Source organism: Podarcis muralis, chromosome 13, assembly GCF_964188315.1.
Source record: "Podarcis muralis chromosome 13, rPodMur119.hap1.1, whole genome shotgun sequence".
In the NCBI taxonomy this organism is placed as follows: Eukaryota; Metazoa; Chordata; class Lepidosauria; order Squamata; family Lacertidae; genus Podarcis; species Podarcis muralis.
Window position 1 is genome coordinate 40,928,778 of NC_135667.1, and position 19,589 is coordinate 40,948,366.

General features: G+C 46.2%; 1 protein-coding gene across 2 annotated transcripts in view; it reads left to right on the plus strand.

The window, feature by feature from the left end:
* Positions 1 to 19,080, plus strand: part of MYO1D (myosin ID) — a 181,746-nt gene extending 162,666 nt beyond the window's left edge. For both annotated transcript variants that reach the window (XM_077917458.1, XM_028704045.2), the window contains one exon: positions 16,408 to 19,080. In XM_077917458.1, the coding sequence (XP_077773584.1) occupies positions 16,408 to 16,564 (157 nt within the window). In that variant the 3' untranslated portion in view covers positions 16,565 to 19,080. The remainder of the gene's footprint in view (positions 1 to 16,407) is intronic.
* The last annotated feature ends 509 nt before the right edge of the window (positions 19,081 to 19,589 follow it).

The following is a 19,589-nucleotide window of genomic DNA, read 5'->3' on the forward strand; positions in this document are numbered from 1 at the left end:
AAAATGCAATTGATGCTCCACTTCATGGATCCAGTTGCCCTCTGCAAAAGCCTTTGTTTGCACGGGAGACAGAGAGGGTGAGCGGATGGGAAATTCCACCTCTCCTGCTTGGCTTTCTCTTGGCCAGGTGCTTCGAGGTTTGCCTGGATTTTTAATGCAGTGAGTCAGTTTGTGGGGTGGGGGGGAAATTGGCAAGCATTTTGTTCATACGAAAGCAGCCTAGAATGTTATACAGTGGTACCCCGCAAGACGAACGCCTCGGAAGACGAAAAACTCACTAGACGAAGGAGTTTTTCGTTTTCTTAGCCGCTTCGCAAGACGCATTTCCCTATGGGCTTGCTTCGCAAAACGAAGCTTGCCCCGCAAGCTCCGGGGATAGCGGGGAAGCGCAGCGCGTCTTCCCCGCTGTCCCCGGACCCCTTTTGAACCAAGGGGCGGCAACAGGGAGAAGCGATTCTCCCCGCTGCCCCTTCCCTTGCTTTAAAACAGGTCCGGGGACAGAGGGGAAGGCGCGCGCGCCTTCCCCTCTGTCCCCGGAGATTGCGGGGCAGGCAACAGGGAGAAGCAATCTTCTCCCCGCCGCCCCTTGCTTTAAACAGGTCCGGGGACAGAGGGGAAGGCGCGCGGCGCTTCCCCTCTGTCCCCGGACGGTCTCCATAGGAACGCATTGATTGATTTTCAATGCATTCCTATGGGAAACCGTGCTTCGCAAGATGAAAAACTCGCAAGAAGAAAAAACTTGCGGAACGAATTAATTTCGTCTTGCGAGGCACCACTGTATTAGAAGAGCGATCAAGGTGCAAGGGTACGAGGGTGTTAACATACCAAAATTGCTTTGTGACACATAGAAGATTTGGGAACAGCATCGTAGGATATGGGTCACTGTGTTTCTGCTGATAATTGGCAGCTTTTTAACAACTACCGAATCACCTTGTTAAGAGAAGGGGCGAGGCAGGCAGTAAGCTCTTAGTTCATCAGAAATAGCATTTAGCATGAACTCCTCCTCACTCCTGCAGGGATAAGATAGGAAAGAGAGGTGGGGCTCGCTCTTCTGGTGCTGAAACGGGAGCAACGAAATATGGCATGCCATATGTTAAATGCCCTTTGCTTCTTTAATTAACACAATGCTGGAGTTTCTCCTACTTTTTGAAATCTGTAGACTGAAGGATGAGTTTCTTCTGGGCTTGCTACCTTTTTCCTTTGCAAGAGATCCAGCAGACCAGATCAGGCCTTCGTTTTCATTTCCACCTCCCATTTCCAACACGCACCATTTGATAAAGGAACAGCACTGGGAGTGGCATGGTTGCAGCTACGAAGCCAGACAGGAGGGAGGGAGGGGGCGGGGACTGGCAGCCTGTGTGGGCGGAGCCACGCTGGCAGGTGGAGGGCGGAATTCGAACTGAGGAGACTCTCAGGGCAAAGTTACCTCTGGACCCTGATCCGAGTCCCAGAACAGCAGGGCTGGACCACCCGTGAGGCAAGGTGAGGAGGCCGCCTCAGGAGGCAGGGTCTACAGGAGTGGCAGATCCTGATGTAGATCTTTATTCTCTCCCCCTCATTCCTGTAGATCTTTCCTCAGCCCTTCTTCCCTGACTGGGGGAATGGGTGCAATTTTGTGGTTTGTCTGGGCACCAAAATGTCTAGGGCCGGCCCTGCTGGAACATAGACAGGGAGCTGTCTTATACCACCCGCCCTGTGGAACGCCCTCCCACCAGATGTCAAAGAAATAAACAACTGTCTGGCTTTTAGAAGACATCTGAAGGCAGCCCTGTTTAGGGAAGCTTTCAATATTAGATGAATTATTGTATTTTAATATTTTGCTGGAAGTCACCCAGAGTGGCTGGGGAAACCCAGCCAGATCGGCGGGGTATAAATAAATAATAATAATAATAATAATAATTATTATTATTATTATTATTATTATTATTATTATTCCTACTACTACTACTATTACTACTACTACTACTACTACTACTACTACAGAGGAACAGTGGTGGCACAAGGTGGTACATTAGAGGATGAGGGCTGACCTCCAGACAGTGGGCAGACTGCCAGCTCCTAATGTACAGCACCGTAAAGACATTGAGTGGCAGAATGTTTTGATCCATGTCCCAGTTGTCTTTTTCCCTTGATTATTGCTTCATGGCGTCGTTCTGCTCCCTTGCTGTCCCCTCTGCTGGTATCTATTATATTTGTGCTGAGTTATTCCTCAGTGCTGATCGCAAGGAAGAATTTTCAGTAAACTCAAAGCCATCAGATTGCTGTGATAGCCATCAGCTCCCTACCTACCGGTGCCTAATGAAAACCTGCCACTAGACTGAAAAGGTCATAAAGGAGCTTGTTCCTTCCTCGCTTAGCGTTTATTGTTCTGGAAGTCAGTCTCATGGTTAAGAACTTGCCTCAGTATAAGGGGTGCCAAGACTTGACCTCATAACATAGAATCATAGAGTTGGAAGAGACCACAAGGGCCATCGAGTCCAACCCCCTGCCAAGCAGGAAACACCATCAGAGCACTCCTGACATATGGTTGTCAAGCCTCTGCTTAAAGACCTCCAAAGATGGAGACTCCACCACACTCCTTGGCAGCAAATTCCACTGTCGAACAGCTCTTACTGTCAGGAAGTTCTTCCTAATGTTTAGGCGGAATCTTCTTTCTTGTAGTTTGGATCCATTGCTCCGTGTCCGCTTCTCTGGAGCAGCAGAAAACAACCTTTCTCCCTCCTGTATATGACATCCTTTTATATATTTGAACATGGCTATCATATCACCCCTTAACCTCCTCTTCTCCAGGCTAAACATGCCCAGCTCCCTTAGCCGTTCCTCATAAGGCATCGTTTCCAGGCCTTTGACCATTTTGGTTGCCCTCCTCTGGACACGTTCCAGTTTGTCAGTGTCCTTCTTGAACTGTGGTGCCCAGAACTGGACACAGTACTCCAGGTGAGGTCTGACCAGAGCAGAATACAGTGGCACTATTACTTCCCTTGATCTAGATGCTATACTCCTATTGAGGCAGCCCAGAATTGCATTGGCTTTTTTAGCTGCCGCGTCACACTGTTGGCTCATGTCAAGTTTGTGGTCAACCAAGACTCCTAGATCCTTTTCACATGTACTGCTCTCAAGCCAGGTGTCCCCCTGGCTTATTCGTGCCTGTTATGAGTTGCCTCTCAAACATGTGATATAAACACAAGAGTGCCTCTGAGCCATGTGCAGAGTGCTTTTACTTGGCCTTTGAGGAAAACCCTGGCACGCACCGGCATGTTTGGCATGCAAGCCTTGCTAAGAATGTTGCGCAGTTCTTAAAACCAGCTTATTCTTCCAGCACTTCTATTTAAGAAATCAAGCCTTCTTCTCTGTTACCTCTTGTGAGTGTTCAGTAATAATTTGTGTATCCGTGAGAAACCCCTTGACAATTCAGGCTGAAATATACACATGTACACACACAAACAGTCAAACCTCACTTGTCGAACGTAATCCGTTCCGGAAGCCTGTTCTGCTTCTGAAACATTCCACAACCAAGGCGCCGCTTCCGATTGGTTGCAAGAGCTTCCTGGACTCAATCGGAACCTGTGTTGGATGTTTGGCTTCCAAAAAACATTTGAAAACCAGAGCATTGACTTCCGGGTTTTTGGCATTCAGGAGCTGAAACGTTCGAAAATGGAGCAGTTCAGGAGCCGAGATTTGACTGTACAGTGGTACCTCAGGTTAAGTACTTAATTCGTTCCGGTGGTCCGTTCTTAACCTGAAACTGAAACGTGCAATTTCTGTTCTCATCCTGAAGCAAAGTTCTTAACCCAAGGTAATATTTCTGGCTTAGCGGAGTCTGTAACCTGAAGCATCTGTAACCTGAAGCGTATGTAACCCGAGGTACCACTGTATAAGGTTTTCCCTCATCTTACCATCTCTTCTTGTTTTAGGCATAAAAGTGATCCCCCACCCTTAAAGTTCTGCTTTAGGTGAGATTGCAGTTCAAGGCTACAAGATTTTCACACACGCGCCTATTCATTTCTGTGAATGCATCCTTCTCTTGGTAAATTGGGAAGAGCAGGAACAGAACTAGGTCACTGCTTTAAAGGAGATAGTGTCTGCTGGCAGAGTTGCCCTTTCCAGGCCTACGCAGATTGGCCGGGGAGTCCCACGATAGCAGCTAAAGCAGAAAGGGCAGGTGGTGGTTCTTCACAGATTGTAGCTTTGAATTCTCTATGAGCACCGATTAAAAAGCTGACATTCATTAAATTGCAGTTGTCGCCGCGCTTTGCTCTGGATTCCAAAATGTGTAGCCTGATGAATTCTTCTGATCCAAGGTCTTTGATAAGGGCGGGTAAAGAGTTTTTTGGCAGAATCTAGTATGATTGGAGAACAGCATTCCTGTGCCTCGCCGCACGCTGCCTGACTATAAGCCATATCGAGAGCAATCAGAGAGCTCTGGTGGGGGCAAATAGCTCCCTACTCCCTTGTATGCCCCCAAAATGCATATTTTAAATACTGATGACGCCTATCTCTGTGGAGATGAGGAGTGCACCTGTAGGAGAACCCAATTATGCGGGTCATTTGATACAGGTAAAAGATGAATCAAGACGAATGTGCAACAAGCTGAGAGTTCTGATTAGACTCCAAAGCATGTCTGCCTATTTTTCTTGACTTATAAGGTCACGGCCAGTTTGAGGAATCTGGCCCATGTACAGTGGTGCCTCGCAAGACGAAATTAATCCGTTCCGCGAGTCTCTTCGTCTTGCGGTTTTTTCATCTTGCGAAGCACGGCTATTAGCGGCTTAGCGGCTATTAACGGCTTAGTGGCTTAGCGGCTTTAAGAAAAAGGAAACAAACTCGCAATAACTCGCAAGACGTTTCGTCTTGCGAAGCAAGCCCATAGGGAAATTCGTCTTGCGGAACGACTCAAAAAACGGAAAACTCTTTCGTCTTGCGAGTTTTTCGTCTTGCGAGGCATTCGTCTTGCGGGGCACCACTGTAATACATACCAGCAACAGGTAAAAAAATCTATGTAACTGTGCTACCCTGCACACCAACATTCATCCACTCCCTCTAGATATATCAGTAGAGTCCAAGACACAGTTTGCTACCAGGAGATAACCAGTCCATTCACACATTTCTAGGTAGCACAAGCAAGTGAGCCCATCGACACAGTGTCACGGATAACACACCACTTCCTTCCAGGTCACAATAGCCAACATACGTCAGGATTTATAAACTTTTTTTGTTTTGTTTTCCCCTGCAGTATGTAGGTCACTTAAAAAATAATAATGGGGGCACTCCTCACAATGTAGTGGGTGCTCTCTCCACACACCCCTTCCTGCAATGACATGTTTCTGCCTTTTTTGCTAATTTTGCATGACAGTGGGAGAGGATTTGAGGACAGTGTGCCTGGAAATGTCTCCTCTGCTCAGTTTGGTACTGGCCTGGCAAGCACCGTGACTAATCTGGCAGAAGTGGAGAGGAGTGGAAGACAAGTTGTAGAACAGTCTCTGGAGGACCATCTCAAATAACAGAAGGGCTGTAGCTCATTGGAGGAGCACAAGGTCAATAACAAACATCTCCAGGTAGACCCTGCCTGGTACCTTGGAGGGTCAATGCAGACAGTACTATGCTGGATGGACCAGTAGTCTGAATTCGTATAAGGTAGCTTCCTATCTTCCTATGTTCTTAACAGGCACTAGAGAGCGTCAGACAGGAGCAAGGTTAGGACTCTGCCTACTCCACACTTTTTTTAAAAAATCCCACACCAAGAAAACTTAAATTCTGACCCGTAGAAACTACACAAGTTGGTCAAATTTGCATGATTCGCCTTATTTTGTGCATGTTCCATGAGGACTAGAAACTTCCTTTTTTTAAAGTGCAAGCTGAGATTCTTGGGAAGATTACTTCTGTGCCTGCTTCCACTTTCTGTCAAATTACAGCGTAAGCCAGCCCTGAGCAGCCTGCAACAAACTCATGGTAAACAATGTTTTCAGTTCTCCTCGCAGTTTTAAGAGGTTAAGAGCAGGCCATCTCAGTTAGTTGTGAAACTTCCTTCTTGGAAGATAAATTTGTGGTTTTCCTTTACGGGCTCTTGAGATCTCTTGGTTGATGCCAGTCACCTAGAGTGTGAGCTGTCGCTTTCTTTTAACGTTGCCTACCTTGCCTTGTGTTCTCCCTCCAGGCACCATGAAGAGGTCAAATATAGATTTCCCTCCCCATGTTATTTACCCCTTCAGCACCCTGTGTCATTCTGGAAGAATATCTCTTCATAAGTGCTGCCTCCTTGACTTCAGATTTCCTATCCTCAATGAGTCGCCTTTGGTGACTGCAGTCCCTTCCTCGCACATATTTGTGAAAGCAGGTGGCTTCCTTTATGTCCTAGTAACTCTGCCCCCCAAGGCTGACTCCTGTCGCGCCTCTAAGATACGTAAAATCCAGGGTGTTAGCAAGCTACAAAGATAATGATTTTAATTGAAGTTTAATGTCATATGTTGTTTTAATTCATTACGCTGATTTTGTATGAGCCCCATCCTGGAACAGCATGGTAAATATTTCTAATAAAATAGTTGGAAAGGCCAAAACAAATCGCTTCACATTTACAGTGGTACCTTGGTTCTTGGACAAATCGGCTCCTGAACGTCACAAACCTAGAAGTAAGTGTTCCAGTTTGCGAACGTTTTTTGGAAGCTGAACGTCCGTTTCGGCTGTCGGCACTGTTTCTGGGGCCAATCAGAAGCCGTGCCTTGGTTTGCAAACGTTTTGGACTTCAAATAGACTTCCAGAATGGATTGAGTTTGGGAACCAAGGTACCATACGGCTTATAAGAGCACACTGAAATTGCTGAACTCTTATAGCAATCCTGCATGCTAGTCTATGCAATTATTCCCGCCCCCGCCCCCGCAAAAAAAAGAAAAACCATTTCAAGATCATGTCCTGAGTTCATAGCATAGGCAAGATTTCAGCTGGGAACTTTGCAACTTGATTGTTCAGTCTCATAGCGACTGTCACCCACAGACTGGGTTGAGCAACATTTGCCTGGGAATTTGAATACCTTTTCTAGCCGTGACCTAGATCAGCCATCATTAACTGGTAGGTCACAGGAAGAAGCTGAGCTCCACAATGAGTTACTGGCAGACTAAAGGTTTGGGAGAGGATCTGAGGGCAGAAATCCCTTTTCTTCCTCTTTCACCATTGTATCCTCGCTACAAGACTGCATAAGAACAGCCATGCTCAGAGCAATGAGGAGGCAGTTCTGTTGAGAGGGGAAAGACAAGTCCTTTCCATTCTTGCACTGATTTCCCTGTACTTGGAGCCCAGCAATGTAGATTGGGGGTGGGGAGGCAGCTCGCAAATAGTCTGGTCTAGGAAAGAGGAAAAAGAGATCATTTTGAATATTTAAAAGGGTCTTGCAAAAAGAAAAAAAAGAGGAGCCCTTGTTTATATTATTTACTTAAGGCAGCCTTAGCCAACCTGGTGCCATCCAAATGTTTGGGATTTCAGCTTTCCTAAACCCTGATAGTGGGCCTTGCTCGCTGGGGCAGATGGAAGATGTAGTTCAAAACACTTGGAGGGGTACCAGATTGGAGCTGACTATTGGCTATTGTTCATCTTGTTCACTGAGATTAGAGCAAGAAGCTGTTTGTTGGTGTGATGCTGATTTTGCGGGAATAGCGAAAGCGAAGATTCAAACCTACCCAAACCCCGAGATCATCTTCTGAGGCCCTCCTTCGTGTGCCTCCTCCTTGAGAGGTCCAGAGGGTGGCAACACGAGAACGGGGCCTTCTCTGCAGTGGTTCCCTGTCTGCAGAATGCTCTCCCCAGGGAAGTTTGTCTGGCGCCTTTATATAGCGCCAGGCAAAAATGTTCCTTTTTAACCAGGCCTTTGGTTGACCTGATGGACATCCTATATCCTTTTAAAATGTGGCTCTTTTTTTTGGGGGGGGGTTATTGTTCTTATTTTGGTTTTATATATTGTGATCTTTTCTGTGAACCGCCCTGAGACCTTCGGGTATAGAGCGGTATATATATTCAATAAATAAAATAAATAAATAAACCACGATAACATAACAGACAAGTATCAAATAAAAACCACACGATCAATGATGAAATCAGTGTAACATGAGTGATAGCCCAAATAGCCACAATCCAGGACAGCTTTCATGTTCCAAATGCCTGGGCAAACAGAAAAGTCTTCAGCTTACATGTAAAAATATCAGAAGTGGGGGCAGATTTGATTTTCCCCAGGAGGTGGTTCTGTAACCAGGGTGTCTCCACCAAGAAAAGGCCTTTCTCATGTCACCACCCTCCCAGCTTCTGCGGTAGATGGGGACAACAATCAGGGCCTCTCCCGATGATCATAATTCCTGGGCCTGTTGGCGTTTGGAAAGATATTTGGATCCCAAATAATTCAGATCTTTATAGGCTAATAGCAAAGCACTGCCACCCATAATGAGTTAGGCATTGCACCACATGTTTCTACTACGTCCTGGACGTACCTGGAGGTGTGCAGGGGAACAGCTAGCTTAAGGGTTGCTAGCTCAGGCGTCGCAGTTGAACTTTTGGAGAGGTGGAATGTGTCTGCCGTCCTGATCAACAAAGAGAGATGCACAAGCATTCTGCACCTTCCAATGCTTACCTGCTAAAACTTCAGCTTTGGGACTGCCATAGTGCCCTCTTTTTAGGGATGGGCCTAGAGCCACTTTGCTGATGCCGCTCTTAACTAACAGCTAGTAATCATCATCATCATCTTTTATTGGTCAGCTAAATTCAGGTTGTAGCCAAGAACAAACAAACAAACAAAAACGGACACGGAAACTAATTCAGGATGGTGACCAATAGTCATTATTTGATGTACAGTGGTACCTCGGGTTACAAACACCTCGGGTGTTAGACTCTGCTAACCCAGAAGTAGTACCTTGGGTTAAGAACTTTACCTCAGGAGAGAACAGAAATTGTGCGCTGGTGGCAAGGCGGCAGTGGGAGGCCCCATTAGCTAAAGTGGTACCTCGGGTTAAGAACGGTTTCAGGTTAAGAACGGACCTCTGGAACGAATTAAATTCATAACCAGAGGTACCACTGTATTCCTTTTTGGTTTGTTTGTTTGTTTGTTTGTTTTTGCTCTCTTTATCCAAGATTATTTGGAGTGGGCAACTGAACTTTGCTCTAACCATTCAGTAAAATTAAAGTTAAAGGTTCCAGATCTTCCCATTGCCACTGAAAGCCCTGATGAGTGTGTGTCTTTTGAATGGCTCTTAAGAAATGCCTGGATGTTGGCAAGTTGCTCATGGAGAGAAGTCCCAAAGATATGAAGTGGATGTTGGAGACATGAACCCTGAAGACACTTTGTGACCTGTCCTCCTTGAATGGACTTACTATTCGGATGCGTTGTACACAAAATGGGCATGCTTGTCGTAGGCTTTGGGCTGATGGAACAAACCAGTACCATCTATGCGCTTAAGTGAACAAAACTGCTCGGTTTGGCGGTTCTGTGTTCAGGTTCCAGATCTTGCAGTGCTTCCAGAGGGAAGCTTTCTGCGAGCGTGCTGGGTCACGGCGTTCAGTCTGCCCTATGCCCTCAATCCACCCAAAAGTCACCTTGTGCCAATAGCTCCATCTCCCAACAACTGCAAGGTTTTTGTGAGCAGCAGAGCAAAACAGAGCACAAAACCAGCAACTTGTACCCCCAAGCTCACCCTGTTCTGGGTGGGGGGGGGTGGATTTCCTGTCCCACGTCCTGTTTAGCGACCGTTAGATGTTGCAGGAAGAAGTCACCTGCAAGTGCGTGAGCATTTCCCGAATAAATGTTGTTGTGCTGCAGAGCTGTGCAGATGAACGAGGATTGCAAAACGCTGCTCACGTTGGCCTTCCCTAATACTAATTAGCGATCGGTTTTAAAATTGGGTCGTAAGCAGGCATCCCTAGAGGAGGCAGCAGCCTCTAGCCCCACCCCCGCCCGCCCCCCAGCCAAATAAGAGCATGCATGACAGTCACATCTTCTGGTTGGCTGGCAGTGATGCACTATCAGATTGAACGGCTAATATCCAGGTTACTATGGTGACCAGGACCAAGAGAGCTGTAGTGTTGGAAAGCAGTGGTTTCTCCCTTCAGAAACCCTCCACCCCTCTGCTTTTCTCCCGCACAGACTGTTTCTCTTCTCTTGTTTCTTCCATGGAACAGTGTGAGTAATATTCTAGCTGAAGTGAACTCTGGCTTGTCACGTTTCTTCCATTTTAAACCTTCTCTCCATGACGTTGAAGCACGCTGGGTGCAAAATGGAATGCGAGCAGCACCATTTGCCCACATGCAAGTAACTCTGAAATCCTGAAGCTAGAGCAGGGGTCAGCAACCTTTTTCAGCCGTGGGCCGGTCCACCGTCCCTCAGACCATGTGGTGGACCGGACTATATTTTGGAAAAAAAATATGAACGAATTCCTATGCCATGCAAATAACCCAGAGATGCATTTTAAATGAACACACATTCTACTCATGTAAAAACACCAGGCAGGCCCCACAAATAACCCAGAGATTCATTTTAAATAAAAGGACACATTCTACTCATGTAAAAACACGCTGATTCCTGGACCGTCCACAGGCCGGATTGAGAAGGCGACTGGGCCGGATCCAGCCCCCAGGCCTTAGTTTGCCTACCTATGCCGCTTGGGTATAAAGCTTTGGTGTGCTTCGTTCCTTGAAATTTAAAACCCTTTTTTTCAAAAGCTTCAAAATATGGAAATAGTGCAAATATCAGAAATGGGTTTGTGATGGGTTTGCATCCGGTCCCCGGGCCTCAGTTTGCCTACCCCTGAGCTAGACCCGCTGGTGGATTTAATGAGTAAGCCTAGCAGTATAGCTCCTGGGGTCTGTTTACGTTTGAGGTAAAGAAGACTCTGAGATAATCTAAGGTCAGATCATCTCTGCTAGAACCTGCCTCTCATGTGTTTGGGTACCATTTTCAGTCCAGCTGTCTGCCACATTCGTCTCTCCAAAAACAATTTAGGCAAGAATGCCATGTATTGCAGCTTTCTGACTCATTTTGTCTTCTGGCCACCCTATCATTATTATTATTATTAGATTTTCTGTCTTTCTGGGAACTAGAGGATAGTGTTGTGTTTTTTAATTTAAAAATAACAGCAAGGGTGACACCAATTCACAAAATAACATAGCTTTCAATTACCTGCCATTGTATAAATCAGAAGGCAATTTGCTAGGGAGGGAGTTTCGCCCTTTGAAAGAAATGTTGAGCAGAGTTGCGCAATAGTTTTTGTGAAATGTTTTTACATTGAAGGGTGGGGGGGTGTAGATTAAACAAATATGGGGCATACTCCCCTGGAAATAAGTTCCTCTGTGTTCAGCTCTCATGAACGCCAGGGCAGGTGCTCACAGGAGATGGTTTCAACAAGTTGCGCTTGTTTGGGTAGGTGCTATGACACCTGAAATATGCGCAGCAGTCTGGTAAGGTTGTCTAAGTCTTCGGCTTGGACATGAGAGAATTAGGTTGACCGGTGGCAGGCAAGTGCTGGCTTGGGAAGCAACACCAGAACAGACAGGTACATTCCCTTTGTTCTCTGCTGCACGCAGGCATGCACAACTGTTTCAAGACACTTTGAGTTGTCCGCCCTGCTCCTTGCTAATGGTGAGCAGCAACAAAGGTCAGGTGCATTGTGCAACATGTACACCTAAAGATGTATGCCGAAAAATGCAGAGCACATAATCATCTAAGAAAAGTGTCGGTAGCATAATAGTATGATTCTTATCTTAAACAGCCCATAGAGAATCCTTTTTATTATTATTTGTTTATTTGGTTTTCAAATCTGAGTTTTACGATCACATATCCAACATATAACAAAAAAACAAGATTCCAAGGAATCTTCTGGACTTCCCCCTCCTCCCCTTTGTGGATCCTATTGTTAATCATTTCCTCCTGCATCTTTTAGGATAATCCAAATCTTTCACATCTCCATTATGTCCAAAATTCACCATTAAACTACAAGTGCTACTCTAGTCCTGCTAACAGTTTTAATTGTTTACAGTGGTTTTTAAGATAATTTATAAATTTTCCTTATTCCTTATTAAAATTCTGGTCTTCCTGATTTCTGATTCTTCCGGTCATTTTTGCCATTTTGGCATAGTCCATCAACTTGATCTGCCATTCTTTTCTGGTAAGGACTTTATCTTCTTTCCATCTCTGGGCTAGTAGCATCCGCGCAGCCAGGGCCACGTACATAAATAGCCTTTTCTGCCCCCTTGGGATTTCGGATTTCCTGGATTTGTCTCCCATTATTTGTGAGCTGGCCTTTTGAATCTGGACCTGCCTTTTCTGTTTGGGACTGTCCCTGAAGCACTGAGCTCTTAGTTACGGTTTGGAGACTGAAGCAGCGTCTTACAAGCCAGCTTTCAAAAGCCCTCTGTTGTTAGGGACATTGCTGCTACAGTCACCGCCTTCCCATGCATGCTTTCTACGTGTGGACTGTGACCCCAGACACATACATGGCCCCAGTTGGCATTAAAATGTTGTAGTGAGAGAGGCCTATGGCACAAACCAGAAAAGTAAATACTGCTTGTTTTTCATGGTTAGACCCTCGCTGTTTGTTTTTATTAAAAGGGGGAAAGAAAAACAGCTTCTGTAGCACACATTGGATGAATCATTTCGGCAGCCTTTCAAGAGCAGAGGTTACTGAACTGGTCTGTGGGCAGGAGGCTGTCTGCAAATGACTTCCTGTGAACTTTTGATGAAACTGGCTCTGTGCTATTTCTGCTTCTTGTTCCGATAGGCAAGTGTATTCTGCATGTGCATGCACAGTTTTGTACTGGCAGCCAAGATCCTGAATGTGTTTATGTTTGCTTATTTTGCATATTTCTGCTTTTGCTGTTTTATTTTAAGTGCCTATCCTTGAGATGGGGAGGTTCACGCACAGCAGTGAAAACTGCTAAAACCCCTGACCATTAGGTCCAGTGACGGTGTTGCGGCGCTCATCTTGCTCTATAGGCCGAGGGAGCCGGCGTTTGTCCACAGACAGCTTCTGGGTCATGTGGCCAGCATGACTAAGCCGCTTCTGGCAAACCAGAACGCTGTTTACCTTCCCGCCAGAGCGGTACCTATTTATCTACTTGCACTTTGACGTGCTTTTGAACTGCTAGGTGGGCAGGAGCTGGGACCGAGCAATGGAAGCTCACCCCATTGCAGGGATTCGAACCGCCAACCTTCTGATCGGCAAGTCCTAGGCTCAGTGGTTTAGACCACAGCGCCACCGTAGTCCCCTTATTTAGACAGCTTCTTACCACCTCTGGCTCTGAAGCTTTGAAAAAGTATTGCCGACCTGCTTTCACATCTAACTTTGCAGGCATGAGGAATAGAAATTGAGTGGTGGGATGTTAACGAGAACAGAGGGGCTCAGGATGCTGAATTCTGCAGCCAACCCAACTTCATGTCATCTCCCCTCTCCCCCCAGCCTTGACAGAATTGTGGAATTCAGACATGTCCTCTACGTGTCAGAGTAAAAACAAAGAACATTGTGAACTGCCCTTGGGAAAGTGTTGAGTTTTAAGATGAAATGGAAAGTGCTTTCCTATGATAGTCAAACTGCATGAAACAGATGCTACACCAACACACACCTTTGCGCAACTTAGCTGTGTTGGAAGACCAGTGCCCTAGCTTGCTATAACAGTATCCAAAAGTGATGGAAACCACCTTTTGATAGACTCATCCCCACCTAGCCTCTTGGGCTTGCCGATCAGAAGGTCGGCAGTTCGAATCTGCGTGACGAGGTGAGCTCCCGTTGCTCTGTCGCAGCTCCTGCCAACCTAGCAGTTTGAAAGCACACCAGTGCAAGTAGATAAATAGGTATCTATCTGCGGCGGGAAGGTAAACAGCGTTTCTGTGTGCTCTGGTTTCCGTCACGGTGTCCTGTTGCGCCGGAAGCGGTTTAGTCCTGCTGGCCACATGACCCAGAAAGCTGTCTGTGGACAAGCGCTGGCTCCTTTGGCCTGAAAGCGAGATGAGCGCCGTAGCCCCATAGTCGCCTTTGACTGGACCTAACCGTCCAGGGCTCCTTTAGCTTTACCTATACTCCACCATACCACAAATCTCAAGAGTCAATTAGTCGAATGTGATCAGCCGATGGGAGAGGAGAGTTAACTATGAGTGAGAGGGAATGATGTTGATTATGGAACCTCTGGTGATACAACAAGAAGCAGAATTTGTTGCCAGTGCCCTTTGTAAAAGCAATATCCAACAGCTACATTCTTGCTCAACCAAATGAACTTGAGAGTATAGAGCAGGCTTTCTCAAACTCTGCCCTCCAGATGTTTTTGAGACTACAATTCCCATCATCCCTTACCACTGGTCCTGCTAGCTAGGAATCATGGGAGTTGTAGGCCAAAAACATCTGGAGGGCTGAGTTTGAGGAAGCCTGGTATGGAGTATTGTTCTCTCTTACACACCCACACACCGGTGATTCATGTTGTAAATGCATCCACCTGTGATCTGCTGTGGCTTTACCATGTGTTCATCTGGGTCTGCTAAGGCATTGCAAAAATAGCAAATTAATCAGGGATTTTCAATGCAACTCACTGTGGCGTTAAGTCAAGAAGTATTAAATACCTGGAAGACTTGGCCTCCTGTCCCGATGGCACCCTGACGTGACAGCGATCAGTGTTGGGCACTGTCTTTCTTGTTTGTTAGTCTTGTCCCTTTTCATTTCTTTTCTTTAAAAAAAGGCAGACTAATATTTTATATTAGCGGCACAACCCTGAGCATGTTTATTCAGCAGACAGTCACATACGGGGCTTACTCCCATGGAGGGTGTGCATAGAAGTGCAATCTAAGCACTCCTTGGTTCTTTCCCTAAAAAGTGTGGGGGGGGGAGCAAATTATTTTTCTGATGGAAAGCGTTGGCAGAAAACAATGAATTGGTGCGATAGTTTAGGTTTCCCAAAGAAAAAGAAATTTGGCAGTGTTTTGGGGATTCTGTTCCCATTTTTCAGTAAGTGATGCAGGACCTTTTTAAGAACAAACAAACAGATTTCAGCATTTGGGTATGTTCATCTTGCTAGCTGCACTTTCAGCTCTTGCATTTAAAATTATCGTTAGCTGTCTTTCCTGTAAGGGAAATAAAACTGCATTATTACACTCATGAAGCGGGGAAGATTCTTAAAACCCAACATGCAAATTACCCAAGTTGCTGAATGTCCTGCACCCCCGCAATGGAAATTACATTTTTTTAAAAAGCTGAATAACAGCTTAAAATTGAATATTCTGTTTCTCTTTGCATTAAGTTTCTGGAAATTCTTTCCTCTAGACAGCATTGTCAAAAACACTGTGAACTCTCTTTATTTAAGCCTGACACTCAAGCCAAGGGTCGTGTTTTTGTTTTGTTTTGTTTTGTTTTTTAACAGGGCTGTTTTATGGGATCTGATTTTTCACTCTGGGGTTGAATTTCTTATGTGGGGCTTCTAAGTTGGAGTGTTAGGAGAGAGCAAGCCAGTGAAGGAAGGACCCAAGTCTCACCCACATGACAGGAGCAAAGGAGTTGGCCCTCTTCTTACCTCCATCAGGAATGATTTTTTTTAAATACAGCAAAGTAGTCTCTGGAACTGATTCCGTTGGAACAGCTGTATTAGAAAGCTGTTTGCTAAAACAATTGCAGTCTTCGTGTCACTCTGCAGGAGTCAGCAAACTTTTTCAGCAGGGGACCGGTCCACTGTCCCTCAGACCTGGGGGGGGCTGGGGCTGGAATATATATATATATATATATTATGGGGGGGGTGAACGAATTCCTATGCCCCACAAATAACCCAGAGATGCATTTTAAATAAAAGCACATATTCTACTCATGTAAAAACACCAGGCAGGCCCCACAAATAACCCAAAGATTCATTTTAAATAAAAAGACACATTCTACTCATGTAAAAACACACTGATTCCCGGACTGTCCGTGGGCCAGATTGAGAAGGCGATTGGGCCGGATCCGGCCCACGGGCCTTAGTTTGCCTACCTATGCCTCTTGGGTATAAAGCTTTCATTCCTTGAAATTAAAACCCCTTTTTTCCCAAAAGCTTCAAAATATGGTAATAGTGCTAATATCAGAAATGGGTTTGTCTTGGAGGGAACTCCATCAGTTGCACAGAGGGGACTCTCTATACCTAAGCCTGGATGAGTAGCTCTATCTACGCACCTTCCCTGGCCCCATCCCAAAGAATGCACAAGTTGCCCTCCCTTATGGCCTTTCCAGAACCGTGGCTGAAGGAGTCGGTGGTTCTTTTTCTTCATTTGCATGATCCGTTCTAATCTTGGCCGTTAATCACGGCCTCCCGAGCTGTTAGGAGGTGGTGGAGCTGATCTTACAAGTTCAAGGTGGCCTTTCTTCTCCCCTTCACACGCTTTAAAGTCTCTTTCTTTATGTGTCCCCCCCCCCCCCTCTCTCTCTTACCCTGCAGTGAGAAACGCCGCCTGCAAGTCAGCGTCGCCAATCCGGTCCAGTGCAGCATGCATGGTCGGAAATGCACCGTCTCCGTGGAAACCAGAATAAACCAATCAGAGCCAAACTTCACCAAGGATCGGTCAGGCTTCGTTCTGTGTGTGCCTGGAAATTAGCATTGCTTCTGCTAGGGGAGGGCTGTGGGGGGGAGAGAGAGAGAGAGAGAGACTCCCCCTCTAAGCAGCCTTCCTTTCCTCTTGTGCCTTGAATCTTGCACGGTGGGGGAGGAGGAGAAGGGTTGTAAAGATGTTTGTCTGTGACACACATCTAGACATCTCTAAAGCTGCTACACTGAGCAGGAGCTTAAAATAGCCCCTCCATTGTGCTGGCTATAAATTTAGAACTGGCTCCCATGCCATGTTTTAGCAAAGTGCCTTTTATGAATGGATATATATATATATATCTCCCTCTGCTCTCCTCCTCCTATTCCCCCCCCCATACCTAAGATGGTTGTGTAATTAATCCTTGGGACTCCAAAGCCTTGTATGGGAGGGAATAGGAGAGGGGGGAAAACCCCTTTGGATTTCATGCAGGCCTTAATTTTAAAAGTGATCTGTACTTAAAAAGAGGTGGGCTTTCCGTAGCACAGGGGCAAGGGGCTGGCAGCAGCTTCCACGGAGTTTCCCCAGCCCCTTTTGTTCCAAAGAGGTTGTGCCTGAGAGAAACCGCCCCCTCCCCAGGCCAGGGGTCACCCACTTAAAGCCCTCCAGATGTTGTGGACTCCTAGCTCCATAGGACCATTGGCCCTACTGGTTGGAGTCTCGACAACATTGGACGGCAGCACGTGGGCTGCCCTTGCCCTGGCTTCCTCAACCTCGGCCCTCCAGATGCTTTGAGACTACAATTCCCATCATCCCTGACCCCTGGTCCTGCTCGCTAGGGATCATGGGAGTTGTAGGCCAGAAACATCTGGAGGGCCGAGGTTGAGGAAGCCTGATCTAGGTGGCATTAGCCATTGCACCCTGGAAAGGGTGTCCTCTTTTGGCATTAGCTTCTTCGCTGCAGTTCTTGCTGCATTGCTGGCGTTGCACTGGAGTCCCAGATGTGCTCTAGGTGGTTGCACCCAGACACCAACAGACAGGTGGAATGAGCACCATCTTTATAGTATGTCTGTTATCTTCAGAGAGGGGGGCTCCCCTTTGTGCACAACTTGGCACAGATTTGCCTTCGCAACGCTGCTGTTAGTGCAAGCGCTGGAGCCGATCGCTCAGGCCAGCTCGCAGCGTGCTTTATCCAAGCGGCTGGCATCATTCTGGCCAGTGTAGCCTCATAGTTAGTTGCCTTTTGTCCGTCTCTCCGGCTTTCCACTGGGTAGCGGGCACAGCCTCGTCGGCGAGCTTTATTTTCTTCTCGTGCCAAAGTAGCTGTGTTTTGCTTGACCCTGAGCGCTTCCAGCATCTCGAGACATGGGCCGAGATGCACCGTTCTGGAGCACCTGACAAAGGCCCACACCAAATAAGCAAAATACCAAATAAGTAAAATGAAGTAAATGGGGTGTGGAGGGACCAAGCCTGACACTGCGGGTCAGGTCAGGATTCATTGACTTTGCGATTGCTCACAACCCAGGTAGGAACATTGAATGAGTTCGGTTGAATCAGGTTTTCTTAAAGCATTGGGAATGTAGCCCTTCCCAGATTAACGGGTGGTGGAGCAAACTGGCTTGTTCCTGGGGAGCAAGTCCCCACCACCATCAGATCGATGGACAAAGTCCTTATTACACAGTTCCCAGCCATTCTGGCTGTGCTGTTTCCCCATCTGTGTGGTCCAGCTTTCCAGAGAAGGGGACCACCATCTGGGTCCCTTTCCTTGCTTGTTTTATGGCTAGCCTGGACGTGGCAAGATCCACATTTTAAAGTACTTTTTGGTAGAGATGCCCACAGGCTGGGGTGGTAAATACCGTATGAAGTCTTTATGCGCTTATGGCATGTATGAAGTCCATTAGCCATCCCTGCGTTCGTTCCAATGAATGTCAGGCACATCTATGCTGAACGGCGTTCAGGTTGGTCCTGGCCCATCTTGTAAACCCAACCAAAAGTTTGCACTCTTCCCTGTTGCCAGTAGCGAAACGGACCTATCCCCACCCCGGTGTCTTCTTCTGCTTCTCTGTTAATTACTCAAAAGCCTTCCAGCTCTCACTTTCATAGCAGCCAAATTAGCCATGGAAACTTTTTAATTAGCACTTTCATACGGTGTCCCGGCATAATTGCTGCATTTGAATAATGACAGAAACCGGCCCTCCGATCCTCAGATGAAGGGTGGTTTAGAAATTGAAGAAATGCAAAATAAATAAACAAATCGTGTGATAAGGAAGTCTCTCCAAATCTGTAAGACTGGCTGTGTCGCGTGCTATGAAGTATTTGTCTTGATTTAAATGAATATACAGTATTTGTGCCTTTTCTGTTGTGTGTATGTGCGTGAGTGAGAGAAAAGAGAGATTTTCTCGGTTTTATCTATAAATTAACTATTCCTTAATTGTATGTTTGATTTTTAAGCCTGAGGGAATAATGGAATGAACATTTTTAAATGTAGTTTATATAGAAATGTGGGCAAGCACCCTTGTTATAATTGAAATGTATTTTTGTTTACATCATTCATTGCAATAAATAAAAGAAGTATCATTTATACCCAATAATGCTCTCTCTTTTTGTATTTGGGAAGCACAAAGAAATAATATTATGTAGAGAAGATTGCACATGGGTGAAGGGAAGTAACGGGTATGGGGGGAGAGGGATATAGGGCAGTATTTGGAAAATTGTTAAAGTGTGCATGTGACTCAAGGGATCAAGAACAAGGAGTTTCGAAACAAAGAAGGCGACGAGCAGGGTGACGATTGTGCAATTGGTGAGCGATTTTGGGCAATTCCCCCTCAAAAAAAAGCTCCACAACTGTAGGCAAGCTCCCCCTCCAAAAGCTGAACTACTCTAGGCACCCCCCCCCCATTTTCTTACTTTTGAGTCCCCAAAAATTGGGGGCGTCTTATACACGGGGGCATGTTATACACGAAAACATATGGTACATAGCAAGGTCCCATGGACCTTTGGAGATCTGCTTCTCTTTCTTGCTAACTATGCTAGGTGTTATCCCATATAGATCAGGGTTGTCCAACTGGTCGATCAGGATTGAGTAGTGATCCCTGGGAGG